The following is a 21,282-nucleotide window of genomic DNA, read 5'->3' as shown; positions in this document are numbered from 1 at the left end:
TGTAGAGCTGCGGCGGTTGCTTCAGCAGTTGCTGTTGAAGTTGTTGATGTTGACGTTGCCGTTGCCGCAACGCCGCGGCCGCGAAAAAGTCGCTCTCGTCGGAAGTGCTGCAGACGGGTGACGACGATGTACCCGATGCCACGCGGCCTTTGCTCGCCGACGTAACCGCCGACCGTTTTCCCACAACGGCACGCCGTTGGAATTTGCGTTCCGGTTTCCGGTCCACCGCCGGCCGAAATTCTGCGGACGATCCTGCTATCGCCAAACACGAACATCGGCGTCTCCTCTGTAGTTGCTGTTGTTGTTGTTGTTGTTGATGTTTCTGCAGCAGTAGTTGTTGTTTTTGTTTCCGGGATGTTCTGTTCCGGGATTTGCGCTTGCAAAAGTCCGGCATCAATACGGCGCTAATTCGCGACTTGGCCGCCCGCAAGTTCAACGCGTCACGCAGTTTGTCGTTGAGACGTCGTCCGCGGCCAACCGGCTGCGTGGCGACCGTCGGACGTCGCTTGTTCCGTTTGCGTTTCTGTTCCGTCATTATCGCCTTTGTCCGCTGGTACAGCTCGTCTTTAGTGAGCGTTAGAGCCAATTTCATCAAAAATTCCTTATAAATGGGCTTAAGATCATTGTACGACATGCCCTCCACGTTGATAATGGCGTTCAGTATGTCGTCCATATTGTTCAGTCCCTCTTGCGCGCGCAACTCGTTAAACATTTCCGAGAAGCCCATAACGCCACTGCCGTTGCTCCGGCGGCGGCGCCGGTCGTTCGCGGCCGTCTCGATACCACAACCTGCAGCCCGCCTCGAATACTTGGTGGACGCCAACCCGTTAGAGTTCAGGAAACTCCTACTCCTGGGTATGGCCACTTTGGTGAGTATGTCGCCGCGACCGTCCGTACGTTGTTGTCTGGTCGTGTTCCGAGGATGCACGTCCGCTGTCGAAACCGCAATGCTGCTACTGTTGCACACACCCCGCTGGAGCGACGGAGCCTGTCTGACGGTCATCTGGAAAGTCTTGGCGCCGCTGCACACCTCACCGCCGCTGCCGTCGTCGTTGTTTGCCGGCACCGACGTCATCGTTGACGAAACACCACCGCAGTTGTCGTCACGGACCGACGTCTCGCTTGTGACAGACGACGTGGACTTTTTATTTCTGCGCGGAGGACGGGGCGGTGGTAGGGCGGGCGCCTCTTCCGCTGCAACGTCTCCGCCGCCGGCCACGCTCGAACCGGCCGTGCTGCTCATGCTCGTGAACCCGTTTCGCTGTCTGATGACACGTTTAGCCCCGGTTGCGGCCAGTCGCCCGGCCTCATTGCCGGCTGTGGGCGCGTCTGCGTCCACCGCGGCCGCAGCCGAAGACATGGCCGCGACGAGAGCCCCGTACAGGTTGGCCGCCATGAGGAGCGCATCGTTTTCTGTCTCACACGCGAACCCGTGACACTCGAGCCGCTTGCCGGCCGCTCGTGTGACCACCGCGAATACGGGTGCGTGATCGCCGGCCGCGTCCAACCGGGCCCTGTCGCCGGGGTCCATGTCCCGGAAAAGCGGTGCCTTGTCCGAGCCGTCGGGATCTGCGATTAGCGGCAGGAAAGCGTACTCGTAACCGGCTCCGGCCGCAGGTTCTCCGGCGATTCTGCGTTGCGGCGTCGGTGACTGGCGGCGGCACACGTACTTCAGCGCCGCCCACACGGCGATCGACGGAAACGCGTTGGTCCGCTGTTCCATGTCACCTAGTTCGTTCCTGTATCGGATAGTAAGACCGGCAGCCGATATCTCCAACAATCCGGAGAAGTCGCGTCGTGTGCCGGTACGGTCGTCTTCGTCGTCGTGATAATAGCCGCGACGGCGCAAAATATCGTCGCCGCGGTAATGGTGTTGATTTTCCCGGTAATTGAAGTACATGTTTCGGACGGGCTGTTGAAGGCCCTCTAACGAGGATATCTTTCCCGACAGCCCGGCGCACCCTATGTACTGCACGTGGAATTTGTTGCTTCCGGTATCCGTCGTCGGCGCTGTCGAGTCCATTGACACGTCAGTGTCGAGTTCCGAGGAACTGATTTCCGCGAACATTTTTTCAATCTTCTCCTGTACCGTATTCTTGCTGCTGTTGTTGTTGTTGTTTCTATCGCTGGTATCGGCAGTATAACCGTAATTGAAGTGGTCGTAGTGATTGTTATCGTCGGCCAACGACTTGGTCTGGCGGCCGGCGCGGAAGCGGGACGCCCCGTTAATGTCGCCTGTCACGGAAGTGGTCGTCTTGAACATGCTGTCTATTCGTTTCTTGGACGCTATCGAGCTTGTATCGTCGCTGAGCAGTGCTTCCGACGCGGCTGCAATCGACGCCGAAAAATCTCCGTCTGCGCCACGTAATCGAAAACTTTCCAGTTCGGTTTTGATGCTCTCGTAAAAATGATGGCCACCGCCGCCGTTTTGCGGATAATTGTCCATCGTATAACCACAGAATTCGTCACTAGGGCGCAACACCATATTCTCTACTTTCTCGTGTAAAACTCGTCGTCGTCGATCTCAGCTCTGATTTCGAAATTCACCTGAAACCACCAAGATTCTTGTTTTAATTATCAAATTATTATAATGTATCATGCGTTATGGCCTTATGAGTAAATAATTATAATGCGTTGATTACAAGTGTTTATAAATATAGGCGCTCGGGGTATAATGAAGTGTATGAAAGATAAAGAGATGAGAGTGAGAGGAATGCCTAGGAAGATAGGTGGATAGATAGAATGAAGATTTACATAATGTAAAAAGTAACTGGTAAATGATAAAAACCTCTACAGGTGTAGAGGAAAGATTCCTCCTATGGAGGTGTAGGACAATAAGGGTAATCATTATATAGTTATGTGTGTCGTGTGGTATCGAGAAAGAAGAAATATTTCACGACACGATGTGATAGATGTAAAATAAACCAAGACTATATAGTTATAGTATACATAAAATTTACTGTAGTGATTATTGAATTATGTTTTTAATACACTAACAATTATTGTTATATACATTCAATATTTTAATGCAGAATTAAAAAAAAATTGTAAAGTTGAAAATTTAAAATTAAAGTTTTTGCTTTTGTTATGCATTAAATAATAAATATAAATATTATCTATATATTTATTAATTTATTATTAATGTCAGGTGGTTCAAGTACAGTGATAATAGTATAAAGTAGGCAATTAATAACAAATAAAAAAGCTTAATAACATTATAATTAGGTAGCATTTAAAGAAAAGCTGTAACGTATTATACGCATTATAAGTTTTTCAAAAGATATTTTAATTTTTATACATATCGACCATTGGTGTGTTTGTTAATAATTATATGGGAGACCAACGCAGAAAAAATAACGGCAGAGGAGTACACAATGCCATTTCCCTAAATGGCGCCCCTTGGAGTACGTGATATAGCGTATTATACATATTTCCGTTATGTACCTTTGTTAGTGTATTAATCGCAACAAAATATCACCGTGCAATTAACGACATAGAAAAGTGAAAGAATAGTTCACATTGTACAATTAAATCAGTTATTATTATTGAGTGTAATTAAAACAATAAAAAACTCGTAAATGTGTCCATTCAAGTAGTTTATTTTATTCATAAGATTTATTAGTACAAAAAAACTATACCAACTTCTGCAGATTCTTTATACCTTTTAATTAATAAAATTAATTAGTTACTAATTGTCACGTATAACTTGTCTTTATAGCTGATAGGTATTTAATTATTGTATAATAATTTTTTAGCAAAAAAAAAAAAATGTGCAATATTATGTAGCAGGTTAAAATATATGCTATGTCGTTTACGAGTTTTATTTATTTCTCTACAAACGTTTAGATAATAGATTTAAAATGAAATTAATTAAAATAAATTGATTCGACTTCTGTTTTAAATTAAGCATTTTAAATTGTGCACCATATTGCGATTCAAAACATACTTATAATTAGTTTTAAATAATAATAGTAACGAACATAAATCGAAATAATACCGTGCAATACGATAAAGCTACTATTCTCATCATAAATTGAAAAAATAAACATTTTATTACTATTGTGGTTACTGTATACTTGTAGGCATTTAATTGAGTAAAAAACACTTTAATACAATATGATTTCTTAGTTGATCTAACCATTAAATAAATAATCAAGACAAATAGTTCGTAATAATACTACTTATAGCTATTAGCTATTATATTTAACAGTTTATTTTAAGTTGAGAGAATATTAAATTTTAAAGTTCTGCGAATTCGTTTTAAATTAAAATAATATAATAGTATATTATTAATATAATCTTTCTATTATATAAAAATAAATTGTAAATTTTATTTTATTTTATCTTCTATATAATAATAATTGCCATAGCGTCCAAACAGTAGCTGTAATTTTATTATAATTGTATTAATTATTCAACTCTCTACTATAAAAAATTTATATATGTTTTATCTTCCTCACGTTCTATTTTTGTAATTTTTAATCATAGATATTTAATTTTAAGTAAAAACTTAGGCGATCCTAGAGTCGTAACCGAGATCGGCGTGGCCAATAGGAATCTTAACTCTCCCAGAAGTTGAAAAACTATAATAATTTAATAAGATGCTAAGTTCTTTAATTCAGTTAGGTTAGGTTAATATCTTATTAATTTGCGCTTCTAAAAAATAACTGATGACAAATAAAACAAACGATAGAGCGTGGACATAAGTTTATTTTTTTTCTGTTATAATTATTACAAAAAGAATTAAGAAACGTTGACACGAGTCTGTACGTTATTTATAAAAGAAACAAATTCAAGTACATCAGGCATTATATTGAATTAGTCAAACCGTGTGATCATAGTGCGCTCATCAGTCATCATTAAAAGACCATGAAATCGATTTTTCGACAAAATAAAACTAGGCCTATTAATGCGGTTTGACATCATTTGAACGTTTTTGTTGAAAAATAAACAAATAAAACTTGTCTGAAAGAGAAAAATCGTATGATTATGTATGGGTAATATATTTTATTTTTATGTAAACGGTTATATATATAATAGCTGCGGGAGTTTGGCAATTAGATCGAAAACTCGAAACAATTATCCGAAAATACGAGATTCGACTCGAACGTAAAAACTCGATATTTATTTAGTTGTTTAGTACTTGTTTCAGAAAATGTACATAAATATATATAATGTCTATACCATAAGATATTATAGCTATTAAAATTGTTCATTTATTATATTCAGTAATTGAGGTTAACAATAATCTCGTAAAATTCTGTGCAAATCATAAAATGTCATTCATCTGACTCTAGAGTTTAAAAAGGCATTTTTGTAAGTGCAATTAGGATTTAAGTACCTATGTGTGTGTTGTTTTAGTTGTTTATAATACACGTAACACAAAAAAATGATTGATAGGATAATTGTTACAGTTCAAACATATTATAAATTATATGAGTAATCTTGGTTTTATGGCGTTTGAGCGTTTCTCTATAATACAGCCGATCCCTTTATTTTTCAATAATAATCAGAGTACAACATTTTAGTATTCGTGTTCATGTTAATAATTGTATAGTCCAATTTCGCTTTTGGCCAAGTATACTAATTCATTAAAAAAAAAAAAAGGATGACGGTTTATAACATCATAATAAATAATAACCTTATTATTGGGTGAGTTTAAATAATATTACACATAACGTTGTAAAATGATAGGTGCACACGCCTTACTGTATAATATACATATTGATCAGACAAGTTTTTAGCTACCTAACATTTATTTAATAAATTATTATAATTTTCCTGACTGATATATTTTTTTTTTTTAACTCATAATTATATATTAATAGAAATACATCATAACTATATATTCATCTAATTATTTTTATAAATATTTAAATCTTAGTCAGTTATAAAAAGTACTTAATTTATTACTTGATATGATAATTATTTAACGAATATTTACTACTATTTTGAATAAAATACAAGCATCTCTATGGGGAAGTTTCGAAGGAATTAAAATAATTAAATAAACACACTCGGGTGTACTAACTCCTGTAACTGATACCTATTTATAGTTGGTAGCTACTATTATTTTTTCATTGTATTTTTAAACGGTAAAATATATACTTATATTACTAAAAAAAAAACCACAAAAAAAACTGAAGAAGTTGTCACTAACCCATATTCTATTGTAAGTCCTAAACATTACGATAGACTACATTTATTTTATTGTGACTTGTGAGGTAGAGTCATCGCAGTTTAATAGCAAAAAATAAACGGTCATTCTACGCATGAGGACAGGTCGTTGAAATAACGGGTTATAATTAATTTAAAAGTGGTTACAGCGATGATTATCGACTATAAAGAGTTAAGACGCTTAGATATTAACTTTAAAATTATTTTATTTGGTACCGGTTGAATTTATAATTAGATAGGTAGTATTACAAATAAAAAAAACGTATACAATGTTAATTAATTTTATTTTTGATATAGACAAGAACAAATGTACAATTATTCAATAATGAGTGCAACATTACCTATAATAACAATTTTTATGTATATAATAAGCTGTAATATGTTATTACTTTTTAACCAAAAAACAAACACTACACCAAGCGGGATTAATGTAAATATGATATATGATTAAACGAAAAGTATTTCACTTAAATAGTAAGTTTACTATTAATATAGTTTTTAATAAATCAGGAGACACAATAACAAAGCCTCCTCGCGAATTTAAAAAGTATGTGTATCTATGTATGATATATCACATGCTCGATTTAATCAATCGTAATAATTGTTAAGAGGGTGATTCAACACAGACTACATGAGCAGATACATAGTTAATTAAACGCTAAAACAAGCAACGTAAATGCAAAAATTGACGAATAACGATGACAATACGACAAATAAACTAAACGTCAGGTTACTATTAACAGATACGGCAAATTAACAAATTTACGATTGGTCTACTGACTACTAATAAACCTAACCGATTGACAAAATATAAGCATAAAGACGGATTTAAAGAGTTGAAAATTAAATATTATACAACTTTCAAGGACGACACACAAAACAATCTAACCTAACCTAACCTCCTTTAAAATTTTTATTTGGGTAAAACCTTAGATCATATACTATGGTTCATGGTTGTAATTACGCGTATACCGAATTGAGTTCAATATTATTTCCACCACCTTTAAAATTTCACGGTAAACAACCAAAATGCGTATACCGTATGTCCAGTATCAATTATCATGTCTCAGTTTAACATTATCAATCGTCATAAGCAATCTGCAGTCAGTTCTGAGCAAGCGCATTTGTGTTAAGTACCGTGAAATTTTGAAGGTGATGGTGATAATGTTGAACACAATTCAGTAAAGGCGCAAGTATAAAAAACATTCATAGTAATAATCTAAGGGAAAGACATTTGACCGTGAACATGTATTTCGAGCAGCCAAAAATTTAAAAAAATAATTTTATTTAGCGTCATAATTTTACGAATATCAGATACTTAGGCATCCGGTGAAAAAATGCGTATTAGTTCATATTAATATAATATAGAATAAAAATGGAACAAAACCGTCTTCAAAACCCTAAATAAAATAAAGCATTTTTTTTTTACACATTTATATAATATATCATATTATCTACATAATATAGTATGTTTTTTTATTAAAACGGAAATATCGAAATCACGCGCACTTATCCACTTTTTCATTTCAATGATAATTGTATACCATTAATATTCTATTTAGTGTATAATTATAATATGCTATCTTACTCACAAATAAAAGGCCTTTCTAGATAGTTTTTACTGTTATGTTTTAATTAATTTCAAAAATATAATACACAGTGGATTAAGCTTGCGCCAAAGCCATTTATAACTAGCTTCGATCTACGGCTGTATTATGATGACGATCAACTCCAAACAGTTGATTGCCTATATTACACGGGTCATAAACACCGTTCATAATAAATTTACTGCATTTATCGAGATTTTTATACATAATAAAATAAAGTACTTTTAAGTAGAACGCTGTTTGTATCACACAGCAGATAGTTTTAAGTTATAAGTTATAGTTTATGATAATAAAAAATAATTATCAACTTATCCGTGTACTGTTTACTCGGCGTTTTTGTGTTATCGAATAGTGTGTGTTAGATCTCTGATGGTGTACAAAATTTTTGAATGACAAGCCACCACCAGGTTGAACGTTCGAATAGTAATCTGTTTAACAAATAAATAGCCCGTACGAAATCAATAACATTAATTTATTTTAAATTTTAAGTGGTCTTAGACATTTTCAAACTAACCCAATTATTATCGATTATCAAAATAAACAAAGTTATAGGTAATAGATAGCAATTAATTATTTTCTATGCGTAATGCAATTTTCAAAATGTTTATTTTAATTATAAGCTATTTCCTATTATTTATTTTATACCATGAACCTATTTACATCGTTCGACGGTATGCGATATACAGTTAATGTAAACAATAAATTATGAAAAATTATACCTAATAATTAATTACCTTAATTTATGCGATATTTTTGGTAGATACAAGTTCAATACACTATACTTATTATTATTAATAAAATAAAATAATATACTTATATTAATTTAAATAAATTATTAAATATCTTTATAGATAGCAAATACACCATCTCCATTCAGAATCGTTTTTCGTGTGCAATGATTTATTATCAAATTAAAATTGAACCTATACATCTATATAACATTGATTAAAACTTAATGTATTACTTATTCTCGAAACCATAACCTGTTTTTTTAGTATTTTAATTTAAAGTATCACCCATAAAATTACTATATTGATATAATATATAATTGTGTGTTTGGAAATTTTAATAATAATTATAATTGAACAGAATGAACCAAAGGTAGGTATTAGCAATATTGCTGGTTTCAAACTATTGTGCATTCGCATTCCATATAAATGATCTTTATGCTCTACAGATTTGTCATTGGCGCTTTTCATATTTGAATTGTTTTAGAATTTTTTAACGATAAAATTGATAATTATTCAAATTAAAATTGTTCTTAACTATACACTATACATATACCTAATAGACATTTATTGAGCATTTTAAATACTTTAATATTATTAACACTATAATTTAAATAATTATCTTATATATTTCCTTTTGCTTTATCATATTTCTAAATGAAAATTTTTTTTTTAAGGCTTCAAATACATAGTTTATTAGCCACAATTATAACATGCGTGTTGTTACATTTAATTCGCAATTGAAAAAATATTCATTACATTTTCGCATTATTTATGTAGGTATTCATTTAAATTAGTTAAAAAAAAAAAAAAACATTTATTAAAATGTCTTAATGTTAATTATAATAATTTTTAAATCTGAAATTACCTGTTTTGCAGGTGGCTCTAAATGCAATTGGCTATTGGTTAATTTACACGTACCATAAAAAATACTAAAATGCTTCAATACAGGATTGAACTACTGCTATTGATTATTATAACTTTACAATGATAATGTATAAAATAGTTTAACCTATTATGCGGTAAAATTGATTTAAAATTAAATGATTAGTTCTACCACAGTGGATCAGGTTAAATTTGTACAGTCCTCACAAATGTAGCCTCATCAGACATAAGCAGTAAAAGTACAGTCTGATGCTACGCGAGTCTAACTAATGTTTGTCTATTAGTAGTTGATTATTAGACCACCGTCTTTATCATTTTGTAGTTGAATATAATTTTTTTCTCTAAAATATATCATTATTCATCATGGGTAAATCAAAATTTTATAAGTTGATATACTTACGATTGTATATTAATATTAGTTATTATTTATTTTATTATTACATGCCATTTTTTAATATTATAATATAATATAATTTTTTATTTCATGTCAATTACACATATTTACATGCTGTATTTAACTTTTATTAATATTGTTATAATTTATAATATACAAGGTATTATTGAAACATTTGTAATTCTATGTAAGAGTTAATATATAATATACATTATACATGCAATATGTACAGTATTGACTAAGTGTTTATAGTAGAACACCAGCTCAAATCTATAAGTAAATAGCTGTACATTATTATCTGTGTCCGATTATAATAGTTATAATTATTAAATCTTTTAGAGTAACGGTTGGAAAAACAATAGCTCGTTTAGATTTGTCCCTACATAGGTGATATTATAGATTTTTTCTTTAATAATATAGTATTTCAATGCATATAATTGCTAAACGGGTTGTAAAACGTTCAGTTATTATAAAATTTAGTATTTTAAGCGCCGTTTTTTAAACATAATATATTATATTATACATAAATGTTTTAACCGTTTTTTTTTTTTTTTGAAATTCAAATTTAATAACATATAATAAAACAGTTAAATCATTTTATATTATTATGTACTACAGGAATTATACATAAATGAGAAAATAGGATAATACGAAAAAATAGAATAACTTTTAGAAAGTAAGGTTTCCGGGATCGACAAAATATATTTCATATTTAGATGCTATAAAAATGACGTCTTCTAAAATAATCCGATTTTAATCCACAGTAAACTGCAATATACTTATTTACAATTAACATATAAAAACTAGTTATTTTTTTATCGTAATCGAAGTTCATGATAAAAATAATATATCGTTTTATTATATTCATAATTACCTGTTTTATTGTTTATATGATACAAGATTGTTGAAAAATATATATTACTTTAATTAAAATCTTATTTAACCAGGGAAATCACTATGTTGTACAGTGGATGTCGAGTGCAGTAGGTCACTGCAATAGTAATCATGGATATTGTGTTAAATTTGAACTCAATGATAAATCATAATAAATAAACACTAAAATGATTTCCAACAGAGAAGGCCTATATTATTTCTAAGAATATTTTATTATGTACCTATATATTGTATATTGCCTTCAGTAATTACTGATTAATTTTATTATTAGTGAGGTAGGTTGCTCTAATTTTTGTCAAAAACAAATCGCATTCAATATAATTTTAGTGTTATTACTTATTAGTTATTACCATAACTGTTTTTAACTAATAATTAAATACGAACGTAGGTACCACGAATTGGTATTTATAGATGTCCGTATTATATTATAATTAATCTAAATTTATTAAAAATTTAATTTTATGCAGTCAATAATACCACAATAGAAGCCGCTTGTTAGGAACACGGGTTAGGTTAGGTTAGGTTAGGTTTTAATTTTATCGTAAATAGATATAGTAATAATATAAACATTTGGTGTCAAGAATATACGATAATTTGTTTTCGAGTTACACCATAAAAACAAAATCGATTTTGTTAAAAATTGGATTTGCATAATAATTTTCGTTTTTTTTTTATTTATTTATTTTTTTGTTTTTCGGATTGTGAAAAAATTTAATAGGATTTTTTACTTTTGACCTTCCCCCTTCTGAAATTCTTACAACATCGAATTTGTTAGTATACATTTTTACTGTTTCGACACTCTGCATAAAATTTAAAATGAAACATTTATTTTGATTTTTTGGAATTTTTAGTATATTTTATATTAACTTAAATATATTTCTTTAAAATAGTTTTAATCAATAAAATTAATTTATAAATAACTTTAATTATATTGCATTATTCCACGTCTTTTTTAGTTTTATAAAGATTATATTCATCGATAACTATATAACATATAATACGTACGTAGAAGAAAACTCTATTTTACTTATTGGCTGTTGCATCAAAGCAATGATAATAATATTATGTATTACGAGGAAAAAAAACAGAATACGAGAAAAATATTTTGATATTGTATGAATTAAGTAACTGCCAGAATTTGATCCGTGAATAACGGTGTGCAGACTGCAGAGTTGGAATAAATCCGGTGATTTATGAAGCAACATATTATTATTCATTGTTGCCATTATTTTTTTTTTATATAAATATATATCATATTTTCAAAATATATACTTTTATATGATTACCGTTACATACCGATTCACAGCACTACGTAAAGTAATAAACCTATTTAATATTTGATACTATATTATAATAAACATCTAGTAACTATTTACGTATACCCACATATGTATAGTTATATAGGAACATATAAAAATAGTAGTACTAACTACTAAATTTGTTCTTTTAAGGAGGTATATTTTTTACTTTTGTTATATTATATAAGTATATAATCATATAAAATATATTAAAATATGTATATTTTTACAAAGTTAACTTATAGATTGTACGTAATATTAAGATTTTTATCACGTGTAAATAATTTTTGTTCGAAATCACTCACGATAATTTTTTTTCGAGTGTAGAAAACAATTCAATCAAAAATATTTAAATAAGCTCCTAACTCCCCGTAAAATAAAATTCTAACTTATTGTAATCTCTACATTAATTATAATACCTAGCATTAGTTTAATTTTTGTGCACTTTTAAGGTATTTAAAACCCAATTTATTTTTATACAAATTCATGAATAAAATATGTCAGTTAATGAATTTTAAATAGTTTACAAATACAAGTTATCCTGATATCTGGTGACAGCAACTGACGAGATAATCATTGAAAATGTCAAATGTTATACGACATATAATGCAATAACCGAAAATTATTATAGTATCTACCTATAATTGAACGGTAATAGGTATTATGACAGTCGTCAAAAAAAAAAAAAATGCTAGTCAACTATACCGTTCTACTGTATAGTGTATATTTATTTCTCGACATATTTTCCTAATAATTTTGCAGTCATTTCATAGTCATATATAGTTAATTAACTGCAACGATATTACTATAACTTATTACGTTTACAAAATGTTTATAAATTCAACGTTTATATATACGTCACACGATATGTGACCATATTATATTAACCAATTTATTATTTGAGACCAGTTTATACAATAAACATACAACATAAACGCGTAAGTATAGGCAGATAATATTATATATTATGCTATTTGGTTGTTATACTATGCGTGTCAACAAAAAAAAAAAAAAAAAATTAAAAAAAAAATGTAATGAAAAAAATTGAAAAAAATCCCGCTTATTGTAACCGAGAAATATTAAACATTTTCCACGGCCTTGTCTTCAATATTGATGTAGCATCACATCATTATTACTAGAATAAATAATAAAATCTATGGACACAAACAAAGTTACGTTATGGAGTAGACGTATCATATATATATATATATATATATATATATATATACACGTAAAATTATTTATATGGGTATACATACATACACACACATTTAAATATATATATACATACCTATTTGGTGAACGGTGGATTTTTTTACATTTTTGGAGGGAAGCAATTTCTAAAACCACCGCGTCGGTATATTATAATGCACCGTTTTTACCTGTGAAATAACATCGTCGCATATATTATACTTAGGAAAACATTTTCAACATAATGCATCGTCGCGAGAACATCTAGAAAATCGAACTAATTGGCCGTGAGTAAATGGGTGGGCACCCGTGAAAATGGACCAGCTGTGTACGTTATTATTGTTACAGTGTGTATAATATAATATAATATAATATAGTCTTGCTTACTGTATAACGTTCTATCTTTGTTTATGTATCTTTTTATTTCCGTGTATCATAATGTAATACTAATGTGTACAAGATGATTCGCACCGAGCGAACTTAACCGGTCCCTTTGATTCTATATAATAGTATTTATTTGAAATAACTATTTGAATTACAACAGATTAAAAATATGATGTTTATGTATACTTAAATAAGGAGTTGAATAAATCAATTATCAACAATAAAAAAAAATAGCGAGGATGAGAATTCTTAATAAATTGATCTGCATTTAACTGCAAATAAATACGAACAAGAACTTTACTACAGTTGTGTACTAGTACTATCACCAACGAAGACTTGATAATTTTCAATATAGCCGTAACGAAATTATTATTCTCCATGATTATATAAATCCTCATATTATATGATTCGAAAACTTAACGATAAAATGTTACAAATAAGCGATTTTACACACACACACACACACACACACAAAGTATAAACGATTTACTATTAACATATTAGTACCAATAATAATAAAATCATAAAAAATCTTCAAATGATTGCATGAACGATTTAACCAGTGTGTAATTCTAAATTAAAAATATGATAAATAAAATACGAGATTAGGTTTACTGTTGATTTTATACGAGTAAAAAATAATATTTGTATATTTAACGAGAACACTGTTTTATTGTTTAAAAATTTAAACACAAGGTAGAATATATAATTTACTTTTTATATAGGTTAACAAGCTACGATGACAATTTGTTGAACATCCAAGTGTTTGTGAAGTGGTGCAAACAGAATGAAGAAATCGCCAGTGAATCAACAGTGTACTAATTATGTCAAGTAATTTACCATAAAATGGTACGTAGTGGTCGAAAGGAGATTTGACTCATCCGGTGACGGCGGTCAGCAGCCTTCTATCGAGATCATCCGCCGTGGAGACGACACTTAAGGTTATGGTACAATGATATTTGCCTAAATTGTGGTTGCATACCATAGTGTTACTGTTCTTTATATTTATTTCGAAGACGAAACATGTAACATATTATACGTCTTGTTGTTGAATATTTTTATTCTATTTTATAAAATATCATTTAAACATATCGATATTCATCGCGATGAATTTCCGCCTATTTTAAAAATTCTGACACATTTTCAACGGAAAACCAAAATTCTTATTGTTCGTATTTATTCATCACCGATCAAATTTACCTATCACCAAAATCAAAATTGATTTTCGAAAAAAAAATTATTTTTACTAAGTAAAAATTAATTATTTGATTTATTTGATTTTAATGGGAAGATCTAAGACTCTCCCCTTACTATTTACACTAATATTTTGTATATTATATCATATAATATTATACATAGAAGTATAGAACTACTGTACTTAGATATCAACCATAATATAACCATTTTTTTTCTCGTGACGGGAACAATAACTCGTAAGTTTTTCAGTAAATATTAAGACGTATCATGAAAAAAAAGTATCGTGTACTACAACATTTGTTTGTTATTATTTATCTTTCCATCGCGAACTCGTATACCCATAAAGTACCCACATAAGACGTATGTATACAAAATGTGTATTCTCAAGACCTAAACTACCATATTATACATACCGGATTATTATTTTTATACCATTTATACGCGTATAATAATATTAATACTATAATAGTTAGTGAGTAAAGACATATATAGTGGTACATACACACGCGTTCACTCAGTATAGCTTAGAGCACTAACGGTACCTATTACACGCATCATCACCGCGCCATACATATATAGTGGTAATATCGCGAAGTTGCCCGTATAGTCGTATGGCTGTATGTACTTTTTTATCCTGTATGAAAAATGATCATAATATTAATTTATTGCAAATAGCAGAATTATAATTCTGTATTAGTAGTTAGCACTATAGTAGTATCAAGTACATACCTAATCAAATACCTAATCAAATGTATCTAATACATATTATATTTTACGTTAAACTCAATCACAGTCAACTGCACATAAAAACGAAACCTGAACCGGTTAAACTAATAATAATATATAATAGTATTTTAAGTTGTAACTTGTATAAGAACCACTGAATTTCGGTACAAGTCATTTCAGTAGGTTATATATTTTACGTATTTAGTTATTTACGTATAGGTCAGGTATACCATAATACTGTTTTCAATGGTCCAGATGATTCGAATGTGGGTCACTGGGGTTAGACACTTATACAAGTTTGTTTAATAATAATACGCATGTTAATGCGATAGTCTACATATTTTAAATTTTACAGAACACGTAGTCATTACTTGTTTATACATAATAATATAATATATATATAAATATATATATATATACGATATTATTTTCAACTTAAACACAAGGATATATACTATAAATTATAATGGCACTACAAACTTAATAAACTCCGAAGACTCCGGCTTAATTTTAACAACCGGACATCACGACATTCCATCGGACCAGACTAGGTCCATAAATAGTCGATATAATATATTACACTTGACTTCTTTAAATATAATATCATACTTGAATGAAATTTGGCTATTATTTTCCGTGTACCGTATGCAATTTCCGTCGTCCATATACATGGACAATGAATTATGTGACGTAATATTCTAATTTAAATTTTAAATTATAAACATGCAGTCAACAATTTCATTATTGAAGTAAAATAAAGGAGTGTGTTCGATGTATCATCATGTGTAATATATATCGTTTCATACGTCTTTGAATCAAAATAGAGTTTTTTTTGTTACTTTTGCATTTCAATTAACACCTTTATTATTATTTTTATCAAAATTAAAAATACTGCAGCTGATAATCTAATTTTAATCGACATTTTGTCGTTTTTGGTTTATTGAACCAGGCACTTAATATAAACTTCAAATCATTTTTTGAAAACTAATTGACGACTGTAAACTAAATAATTTCAGGTTGACATTAATATAAATGTATTATAATACAACAATAAGTACATAATATTGGAAAATATATGTTAAGTAAGTAAATAACTTTTTATTTTAAATTTTAGTCGATTTAAATGTAATTATGTAAGTAGATTTAAGGTATCAACTATAACAATAGTACTGAAGGTGCAAAACAAGTAAAACAAAAACAGCTCAACAAAGTAAAATTGTCATGCAACTATTTTTATATGTTTGTTCAGGACGAAATGGTATTATGAACAGCTCAACTTAACATTAAACCTGTGTTAAAACACAAAAAATATATAAATGCAATTACATTCATAAACCATATTACCCATAGATAAAGAAAATCGTTGTTCCCTTGTGTTTAATGTTATTTCGTCAATACATATTATCATAATATTATTTATTATGATTATTGTGTCACAAATATCAAATAACTATGTATCTATGACTTGTTCCATCTAAACATATAAATAAACTAAGAATTATTTCATATTATATAACTATCAGCTGGTAAAATAAAAGGTAACATTGAGGGAACCTAATGCTCTAAGTTCCTCAATATATAGAAATATAAAAAAACTTTTTAAAATTATACTTATAGATAATATTCACTTCAAAACATAATAGAATAAGACTTTTATTTTTTAGAGATGCGCAAGTCCTCTGCTTCTCCTTAATTACAGCATTATGGTAATTGGTAGGTATTTATATAATACTTATTCATCAAAATCAAATGTCATTGAACTTTAACTCTTCATTTGAATTCCTTGTTATATTTGAACTAACTAATTAATTGTGTTTTAATTCAATTTCTCCTCAAAAATATTTCTGTTTTTTAAACTTTATATAGTTAGCTAAAATAAATTAGTTAACTACCTACTAAATAGATTGGTAGATATTCGCAGACTTTTTTCACAGGAGATGCTAGTATATTTTAAATTAGCCCAATTTTTTAACTCCCTTCAAAAAGGCATAAATCAACATTTTTTTAATTTTTTTTTTTCAAATAATTACAAAGTTCACAAGACAATAGTTAAAATGTATAAGTAAAAATATAATTTCAATTTTAAAATATATTACTAATTAATATGAATTTAATCTATGTAATATTTTATTTTAAGTCATTTTATTATTGGTCAAAAGAATATAAATTCTTTAACTCATCAATACGTACGCTTAACTGTCAGAATTTTTTAAAACTAATTTCTGTTTATAATAACGTTTATAAACTATACCCAACTAAAGAGTGAAGAACAAAAGACTAGTTTATCTTCGATGTAATATTATTATCTATAATATTTTCGATATTAAAGCATATTTATAGCAACCTGAAAGTATATATATTTTAGTATACTAAATTAACAAAACAATTTTCGATTAGGATACGCAAAATATAATATAGGTTAAATATATTTTATTAACTGTTATTTTTTAGTATAATGACTGGTGATTATAAGATAATGAGCTTAAATAACGCGTTGATATTAAAACGATGATACTTCATCTCTATAAAAAGTGTTAGGTGGCCAAACGTAAATTAGACTTTTTTCTGTAATATAAGTACAGTTTAATTACTTGGTTATATACCACATCATGTATGAATGCAGTATAACTATATTAAGTATATTATATTATTATTATAGTATAGATATTACACTATTACTTATACTATATAATTTAAACGACGCAAGCTGAATATAATGTAGGTAACTCAAGGTGTTACATACATTATTTGCTCGACATATGTTATATATAATATATTATATCACTTTCATAATTGATCTATTTAATTACATATAATATGATCTTTAACTGTTTAATAGGCTATTAAAGCCATTTTAAGATGCCGTGTAAATTCCATTATTCGAAAGGTTTTAACGATCAATACTACAACATAGGTACGTCATATAATACTAGAAATGTTATCTTATAATAACAATAATATTATCTCTTCTATTTTAATAAGTACTGTGATTTAAATATTAAAAATTAGAATTTGGTTACAAAAGTTTGATTTTAATCGCAGTCAATAAATGCATATATATATATATATATATATATATATATATTAAGTAGTTCTATTGAGCTGTTCATAAGATATGCGTATGTAGTGTTCAAAAATTAAAATAACATATTTATTTTAAACTATAAATATATTTTAAATGCTAATTTAACGAATTCTAGTTCATTTGAAGTTTAATCTAAAGGTGTATAAGAACACAAATTTAGGTGTGATTATATTACTTAATTGTTGTATAGGTATAAGTACTTTTAAACGTTTAAGTTGAGATAATTATGTTTAAAAGATAGAATACTTGTAAATAAATGTACTAATTAATAGGTAAATAATGTAGTCTATATCAACATTCGGCAATATCAAATAATAAAAAGGTAAGAATGTGAAATGTAAAATATTGAAACGTTAAATATATTCTCATGTAAATTTGATTATATAGAAGATATAAATTTTAGTAAAAATTCATTTTACTTCGTTACTATACTGCATAATTATTAAACGATATTTTTATTTTTTTTAATATTTAAGTTTTTTACATGTTTATTTTCTTATTTGTAATGTATAAAAATTCACAGATTTTTGGTATATTTTTAATATTAAATTTAGTGGAGTTCGTATAAGGATATGTATACATCGCTTATTTTTTGTAACAACAATAGTGCATGCAACATTATAATACATGATCACATCAAAATCATCAAACACATCAATATATATATATATCATATATTAATTGATTAATATATGATATATACCAAGCATAATCACTAAAATTTGCTCCTCTAATAATGAATTAATTCAAATTTTGGGAATTTTATGTTAGTACCAATAGTAGAACCATATTTCAAAATTATTTTAAATTCCTGAATCAATTTTTTTTTTTATTAGAAACATTCTTTTTTTCTTTAAAGTAAAAAATGTATGGATTTATTGAAATTTGGAAGATATGAGAGAGAACCTATGATGATTTGAAAATTTTACTAAAGTAATAACTAGTCAATATTTTATGATTATTAAAAATTGTACAAATATGAAAATTAATTCTAGATCCAATATTACATCTATTTTATACTTTTGTAAAATAGTTCCTAAAGACTATTATCATTAATATTTACATTTTGACAAATGAAAAACAACTCGTTAAAATTTTGACCTTGATACATCAACATTTTCAACAAGTCCTTTGTTTAATATTTTATGATAAAAAAAGTTAGTTCTTTAGTAAAATAAATAAATTTTTATTGCCACAATATACTGCTAGGAAATTGCTTAGATGGTATAAAAATATATCACTCTATAAATAATTGAAAATATGATCCTCAAAGCTTAAGTATACTTAAAAATTTAAAAACGATATAATCGTGCATAATGAATTACCCTCTATTTTAACGTTTTAGCCTTTAGGAACCAATTGAGCTAGATATGTACGGAAAAAAATATTTGAAGAGATGTGAAGTTATAAATATAAACAATATAAATTACGAATCTTAAGTTAAAATTTATAAGTAATAAAGGTTTTCGTATAAAATTTGGGAAGGGAATTGAACCACCGAAACCACTGCATATCATGTGCCTGCTATACATAACTTTTGAAAATCATAGAACCAAAATTGTCGTCTTTATGATATTTTAACAACAAATGAATATGAAGTAAATAACACTAGTATCCTATAATAACATTTTTTATGTAAATAGGTTTTACGATCACATATAATAAACAAACTATTACAGTCATAAACTCATAAATGATTAATAGGTAGATTGCTGTAACCTATTAAAATGAATATATAAATAGTACTCATTGTGCAGGTCATAAAAATGAAATTTGAAAATAAGTAGGTGAGTCAATCATCGTAAGGAAGTAGAAATATATTTATAGTACCTAATTAATAAAATATATATTATCATATGTTATTACAATATTCATGTATATCAAGAATTGTATACCACATAGTTTAATATGAATAACTTTTTATAAATGTAGGTTTACTGTAGACAGTAGATACATTCTACATAATATTAAGTATTTCATAAAGTTAACATGGATACAAAATACTCATAAATCATAAAAGTTCTCATAATAAAGACAATATTAATGTTATTATTTTTAATAATTACCAAAAACAGTTTGCAATTAGAAATTATATTAATTTATCTATCAGGTAAATTATATAATATGTTTATAAAGGATATTAAAAATTAGTATTTATACTTATTACAATAAAATTATCAAAATTTGAAGGAAACTTAAAAATAATTGATTCATAGGACAAAAAGAATTATTAATAATAAATAACATATATTTATCTGAATGTTTTTTTGCTAATAAATAGTACCTATAAACTATTATTTTATTATTATTATAATATAATAATATATGATGTATACTACTGTGCCGTTGAAAAACTTTATTTCCTGAATAATAAATAATATTAAATCATACATTATATTATATATATTAACGGTAAAACTATTTAAGTGAAGTGGTACGTAAAGATAAATCAAAACTTGTCCTCGACTTGCACTTACCTGTAACGCATGGATGGTGTAGGGTAGCATTGGTAGCAACACCGGCGGTGAATCGCAACAGACATCGTCATCTCCGGTCAATGGTATCACACACAGACATTTGTATATATACAATATATTATTAATATTAAATTATATATTTTGTCGATAGTAAATAAATACTGTTAATTTCATATGGAACACTGATAAATTAATTTTTTCTTAATTTTGCACTACACGATAGAAATATAATATATTGT

The 21,282-nt window shown here is 28.8% G+C and overlaps 1 protein-coding gene across 1 annotated transcript in view; it reads right to left on the bottom strand.

Annotated features, from left to right (window-relative positions):
- The window catches only part of LOC112594799, a 27,848-nt gene extending 6,641 nt beyond the window's left edge, over positions 1–21,207 (bottom strand). Inside the window, 2 exon segments of the mRNA XM_025339805.1 lie at positions 3–2,547; positions 21,044–21,207. Of these exon segments, the coding sequence (XP_025195590.1) occupies positions 3–2,485 (2,483 nt within the window). The 5' untranslated portion in view covers positions 2,486–2,547; positions 21,044–21,207.
- Positions 21,208–21,282: the final 75 nt, after the last annotated feature.

Source organism: Melanaphis sacchari, unplaced genomic scaffold (genome assembly GCF_002803265.2).
Source record: "Melanaphis sacchari strain LSU unplaced genomic scaffold, SCAv2.0 Contig0_pilon_pilon, whole genome shotgun sequence".
Lineage (NCBI taxonomy): Eukaryota > Metazoa > Arthropoda > Insecta > Hemiptera > Aphididae > Melanaphis > Melanaphis sacchari.
The sequence above is the reverse complement of the archived record's forward strand: the minus strand, read 5'-3'. Positions and strand labels throughout refer to the sequence as shown.